At 55.3% G+C, this 6,490-nt stretch overlaps 1 protein-coding gene across 8 annotated transcripts in view; it reads left to right on the forward strand.

Annotated features, from left to right (window-relative positions):
- The first annotated feature begins 6,258 nt into the window (after positions 1–6,258).
- Positions 6,259–6,490, forward strand: part of HNRNPM (heterogeneous nuclear ribonucleoprotein M) — a 28,382-nt gene continuing 28,150 nt past the window's right edge. For 2 of the 8 annotated variants that reach the window (XM_026068909.1, XM_026068911.1), the window contains exon 1: positions 6,259–6,431. In XM_026068909.1, coding sequence (XP_025924694.1) covers positions 6,274–6,431 — 158 coding nt within the window. In that variant the 5' untranslated portion in view covers positions 6,259–6,273. The remainder of the gene's footprint in view (positions 6,432–6,490) is intronic. The other 6 variants (XM_026068902.1, XM_026068904.1, XM_026068905.1 and 3 more) reach the window with 5 other exon arrangements.

Below are 6,490 nucleotides of genomic sequence, written 5' to 3' on the forward strand. Positions count from 1 at the left end.
TTTGGGTTGTTGTGTTGTTACTGGAGAAGATGGGAGGGCCCGAAGGGCTGGGGCTGTCTCCCTGCTAAGGTGCCCCACTGCTGGGTTCCCTGGGCCTGGCGAGCAGCTTTCCTGGCCTTGCCCCTGGGAGAGCTGGTGAAAGGCTTTATGCTTGAGCCAAAGCTGGGCAAAACCAAGGCTTGCTGTGATCTGAGCACAGGTTTCTCTTGTCTGTGTACAGTAGCCTTCTCAGTGTAGGCCAAGCAAGGAGGTGAGGGTGATGGTGAGGTCTGGGCCAAGGGGGTCCTTGCAGCCCCTCCAGGGAGAGGGCAGGGGGCTACACCAGACCAGCCTGGCATGGCCTCCCAGTGCTGCCTGCAATGCATCCCTGCAGGCTGGGGTCTCCATGGATGCTCCACAGGGGATCTTCCCACCTCTGTGCTGCTGGCATTGCTCTAGTGAATCATCTGAGCAGAATCCACCCTTGTGCCAGCTAGTCCTGCCTGGCGCTTCACTCCAGGAGTCTGCTTGCTGGTGCTGAGAGCTGCAGGACCATATAATAGGGCCTTGGCCCCATCCTGAGGAACTCCTTGGAGTCTTGGTCTGAGTCCTGCCAAGGCTTTGGAGTGCTAAATCCGAGGCTGCAGCACATGAGAGCTGCAAGCTGGTTTGGGTCAGGAGAGGCTGATCCAGGCTCCCGGGACACAGTGCTCTGCAGCTTGTGCCAAGGACGATCTGGGGTGCAGAGCCCCAGCAGGGCTTGCTGAGTCTGTTCCTGCAGACTGGTGTGGGGGCAGGACCYCTGCCCTCGGCTGGATCCGGCACCCAGAGCAGAGACCTCATATCCCGCACAACCCTGCACCTGGGAGCTGCTGAGCTGGGGATGGTGCTGTTCTCCCCAGCTAGATTGGTCCCAAGTGACCACTAGTATCTGGGGAGCCCCTGTGGAGGAAGCAGGAGGACCAAAAGCGTCCCTGCAGCTGCATTTTTAAACACTCATGCTTCTCCCTTTCTCACCCCATCCAAAGATTCTTTCAATTACAAAAAGTAAAAAAAACCCAAAAAATCAGTTGAGAGGGAATTGTGTTTTATTTTTCTAAGCTTGTACTTGTGGAACATAAAAAAATCCAGTCTCTTCGCTGATTTTGCTGGGGAAGGAGAGTTTTTGAATCACATGGAACAAATAAGACAAAGCCAACGTAACCCTCAGCAAAGGTGGTACTCGGTACACGTTCCCCAGCAGCTCGTTTCAGTGCCCTTAGAGTTAGGCCCTAGGTCCCTAAAAAAGACCGTTTCTCCTTTAACAGCAATGACTTGCAAAGATGAAGAAAACAAAGCGAATGCAGGAAGAATCAGATTTTTTCAGATCCGCCAACAGCACCCACGAATGCAGACGTTACACCTCGCCCGCACTTGAAACTGACTTCTGCCTATCAGAACTCACAACCCCTATAGGAAGGGAAGCTACGAGGTTGTAAGGCACAGGCTGGTTTCTCCAGCTGGGAAGAGTTACTCACCGCCTTTACTTGGCGTTTGCAAGCAGATTTTCGCACTAGGAAATGTGCCCCCCTCTCCCCTTTGCTAAGAGCTCCGCTGTCTTCTTGATGATGTCTTCATGGATACCGAAAGGTTGTTATGAGTCCCTGCTCCCCTGACCCCAAGGCTTTTCTCCTCCAGGCTGAACAAGCCCAGCTCCCGCAGTGGGACTGGTCGCTTGATGCCTGCTCAGGCTTTGGGCCTAGCCTACGGCTCATGCTAAGGCCTGGCATATGCTGGGAGCAGCACCGTTGGGCTAAAGCAAGAGCAACACCTACGTCAGACACTCAAGGACAAGGAAGAATGAGGTCTGCTGTCCTTGCAGTTTTATAAGTAACTCCACGGGGGCTTTTCCGGGGAAATGGTGCGGCGGGCAGACGAGGAGGGCATGAAATCCCCGCGTGACTCCCTGCCGCCCTGCTGCTGCTGGCAGCTTGGCCATGCCAAGGACTTTCCGTGGTGGAGTGCTGCTGCCGGCAGGAACTGCAGCACCGCCATCCGCGCTGCCAACGGGCTGTGAATGCCCCGCGGACGCCCGAGCGCCTCTGCAAAGAGAGCGGCGTGGTGAGGAAGCGCTGCGGGGCGCAGGCGCGGGCGGCAGGCAGAAGCGCCGAGTGTGAGCGTGGAGGTGGCAGGGACTTTGTGCGGGCATTTTCCCTCTGGCCTTACGGCTCTCTCGGCTGCYGCAGCTGCTGTTTTGTGCGGCGAGCTCTGGGCAGAGGTGTTCCCGCAGCGGAGGGCGGCAGCACTCCCTCTGCCCYGCTCTTCCGCTGGGGCTGCTGCAGAGGTCCAGAGGGTAAAGTCTCTCAAAACTCCGTCTCCCTCCTTACTGCCCCCAGCTCGCTTTTTCGGGATGCGTTAGGAAGAGCTTGCGATCACTGGTGATGAGGGAAAGCCGGGATTTTTTCCCCCATGTGCAGGAAACATTCTGCCCTTCCAAAGCATTTCTTCCCCCCGTTTCCCAGCGCCCACAGCTACCCCACAGGCCTGCTTGTGATGGCAGCCCAAGAGGTGGTGCGTAACCAGGCTCTGTCTCTGTCACAGCATCAGTGCTAGCCAAAATTGTAGAGAAGCACGTTTCTCGTGTAGTCTGCTTTTCCAGCTAGGCAGCCAGCGGTGTGGAGAAGAGTGCGTTTCCTCCTGGCCTGAGTTTTGTTTCTAATTCTTCTGTTCCTAGCCGGCAGTAACACACAGCCCAGGTTGGCTTTCCTCCTGTGCTAAATGTTGAGATTGCTTGTGTCATGGGCACGTGAAGGAATCAGTCAGGTCTTTCATCACTACCTGATGAAACATTCACCCGAGATCCCCAGCGAGCAGTTGGAGGCAGCGAGGGTCCAGCCTTTCTCTGGCCAGTGGGCTCTTCTCCCAGACACGTGTAAATGATGACTGTTGTCCTGCGGGGCCAAGCACTCCCCACTTGGTTTGTGCTTCTTCCGTGTACAGGAGAGACCTCCTCATAAGGCAGCCCAAGGGGGCAGTTCCTGTGTCCAGCTGGTCCTTGAGGAGCGTTAGATACTGCATCAAAGCACAATTTAGAGAGCTGTCGAATCTGGGCCAAAAGGACACCCAGGCCCCCTCTGCAGCACGGAGAACCTCGACATATGTCCGCGTCGCAGGCAGAGTTGTGCAGCTGTGCTCTTTAGAGGCGAGCGSACAGTCAGAGGTGCCAAAAGGCAGAGTGGGAATCAGGGGACCTTGGAGATGTGAGCTCACATGCTTTGCCTTGAGAATTAGTTGKGTAGTAAGACAGTGCCATGGGAGGCACCCGTCAGCCATTTGGAAGATGCTCATGAGGTGAAGGGAGAGAAAAGTGTTGTAGAGTAATTATGTGATGCACTCGCTTTCCGTAAATTACCTGAGATTTGCATTATAGCAAAGTATGTCAGGTAAGCTGTTTTCATGTATGTCTGACTACAGATGGGCGTGTAGGCAAGGCCTACCCATCTCTAGGTGGGCGACCAATCTACAAGGGTCAGAAGGATTCCCTGGTAAGTAGTCAGTATTTATTTCCTGGAAGGAGTAAGAATTTTYACAGTTCCTTAGATTTTCAGGATAGCAATACACGTAATGGAAAGTGTTGTCATTTGTCTCTGCCTCCAAATATGCTTGTAGGCAATGATTACCCAGCTTCGGAGAGGGGGCAGATATTTGAACCTCAGCGGAATCCCCTGGGTAGGTAGTCAGTATTGATTTCCGGCAAAGAATAAGCATTTTTACTACTCTACATTAGCAGGAGAGCAAAGTATGTCACGGAAACTCTTCTCCTGTTTGTTTGCCGACAGATGTCCCTGCAGGCCGAGCGGACCTCTCCTCGGCGAGGGATCCAGTTTTTGAGTGCCGACAGGATCCCCTGTGTAAGTAGCCAGCATTAATTTCCTGGAAAAAAGAAGTGTTCTTATAATTCCTTAGATTAGCCGGAGAGCAAAATATGTAATGGAAACTGTTCTCACGCATGTTGGCCTACAGATGTGCCTGCAGCTGTAGCGCRTGGAGGTTCCGAGCAGGATCCGATTTCTGAACATTGTCAGGATCCCCTCGGTAAGTAGCCAGTATTGATTTCCTGCAAAGAATAAGCATTTTTACTACTCTACATTAGCAGGAGAGCAAAATATGTCACGGAAACTCTTCTCCTGTATGTTTGCCTCCAAATGTGCCTGTAGGCTGAGCATACGCATCTTCAGAGAGGGACCTGAATTCTGAGGGTCGCCAGGATCCCCTGGGTAAGTAGCCAGCATTCTACATACTCTATGGATAAAACAGAATGCCAAATACAGCTGAATCAAGATGGCATTAGAAAAAAAAAGGCAAAAAGATCAGACCACCATAGAAGCAGAAAACATTATCAACAATACTGACAACTGGAAGATTTAAAGACTGCTTTTGAGTGACTGTGTGTCGATCTGTGTGTCTTGCCAGTTGGCCGTTGCAGTTGCCGGAGTACTCCTTTGCACTGCTCCTCCCTTTCAAACAACAGTGCAAGTAAGAGTTCCTTTGGAGTTTGCCAAACCAAGTCTCAGGAGAGGATCTAGCTGCTTGGGCTGTCAGTGGTGCTGCACATACTCTCCAAAGTCCTTGTAACAGAAGCTGTCCCCCCTCAGGGATTTGGTGCAGAGCTCTGCTGAACAGCTAGTTTGCTGCAAACTGCTGCTGCTCTCTGACTGTAGCTCCTGCTGAAAGGGATGTCGGGATTGGCAGGCATTGCCTCTGCCTATCAGGAAGAATACCACGCAAAAGTTCGCAAGCGAGGCAGCCCCATATTTGCTGCCCCCTCTCTCATGTCCACCACCTTATGCTGTGGGACCGTGATAAGCCAGAGCAGCAATGGCTACCCCTATTGCGCCTTCATTGAGCTGCTTCTCAATTACAGCCACAACCCACTGTCCACATGCTTCTCCATGGAGCTGTTCTACAAAGACATAGCAGGGCAGCAGGAAGCGGTCACACTGGCAATCAAGGGTTTAGGCAACGCTCAGCTCTGACGGCCCAGAGCAGGAGGACTGAACTATTGTGTCCCCTCCACAGCAATCTGTTCTTTCAAGAAAAGCTTTTGTTGAATGGTGTGAATAAAAAGATTAAGCTGACATGTGACAAAGAAAGCTTTTGTTTGATGAGCTCCCTGGTGATTATGATTTTGGGTGTGCCCAAATTCAAGTCGTACCCAAATGATTATGTACAATGCAACGCAGTCATCTCAAGACCCCTGGCTCAGCCTCTTGGTGTGGCAGAATGAAGGAAAAGGAGGCGGCAGTCTATCCCAGCACAGTGACAATATTGTGATGCTGGGTGGTAATTTGGTACTTCATGGGAAACCTGGAGCGTGGGAGATGCAAATGGCATTGCTATCTCTCGAGGGTAGGAAGGAAATGGCATGGCCTCTGTGATGGGAGTGCAGGCAGCACAAAGCAGTACCAGGGAAAAGSAGCTCCATCTCCCATCCCTCTTCAGTACAGGAAGGCTAGGCCTGTGTCAGCTTGCTATTTTCATCAGCGTGGCGGTTGTGCGTGTGTAACTGTGGCTGAGAGGCTGTTCCCTGCAGGATAGCATTAGCAAGAAGACATTGCTCTGCTGGAGCAACGGAGCTGGAGCTATCCCAAAAGCTAAGAGAGCGCGACTGAGYCACTGCCAAATGCAAGGTGCTGCCCTGGCAAAGGAGAGCATCAGTGCGCAGGCAGAAGAGCTGAACACACACAGCAAGGCCTTCAGTGGCAGAACAGGCCCGCGAGCAGCCGTGGCCCAGAGATGAACAGGAAGAGCTGGAGGAGCTCAGGGCGCCGACGCAGGCCGCTAAGCGTGAGCGCAAGGAGGATGGGGAACGGGAGACACGACCGACGCGGGCCGTGAAGGAGCTGCGTTTGCTGGCTCTAGAGAGGCTGCGAAGCCTGTGGGGCCTCTCTGGCGGGCAGCCCACGGCAGCAGGGCACACACGGCCCCCAGCAGCCCTTCTGCCGCGCAGGCACGGCGCAGGCAGCCGCGGAGGCTCAGATCCACGTTTCCGGGCCCCGGCGGGTACCGGGCGCCAGCAGCCCCCTCGGCGTAGCCCCGGCGCCTCAGACCCGCTCGGGCGCCACGAGGCGAGGCGGCCCATGAGGCGGCCCCGCGCGCCGCACTGCGCACGCGCAGGAAGCCGCAACGCCTGCAGCCCGCCCCCCTCAAGCCCCGCCCCCTCCGGCTCCGCCCGCTCCGCTCCCCTCCCAGCGTGCCTTGCGCGGCTAGCGCGCGGGGCGGGCTCTCCTCACACAAAGGCGCAGCGCTGGGAAAATGGCGGCGACAGCGGCAGTAGCGGCGGCTGCGGAGAGCGCTGGCGGCAAAATGGAGGAGCCGGCGGCAGCCGCGGCGGCGGCGGCGGCAGCAGCAGCGCCGCCACCGCCGCCGCCTCCCAACGGGGCAGGCAGTGCTGGGGACGCGCCCGTCAAAAGGTGAGGCGGCTGCTGCCGGGCCGCGCTCCCGCCTGGGCCCGCCGTCCCGCGCGCGGCCT

Source organism: Apteryx rowi, unplaced genomic scaffold (genome assembly GCF_003343035.1).
Source record: "Apteryx rowi isolate R43461 unplaced genomic scaffold, aptRow1 scaffold_283, whole genome shotgun sequence".
Lineage (NCBI taxonomy): Eukaryota > Metazoa > Chordata > Aves > Apterygiformes > Apterygidae > Apteryx > Apteryx rowi.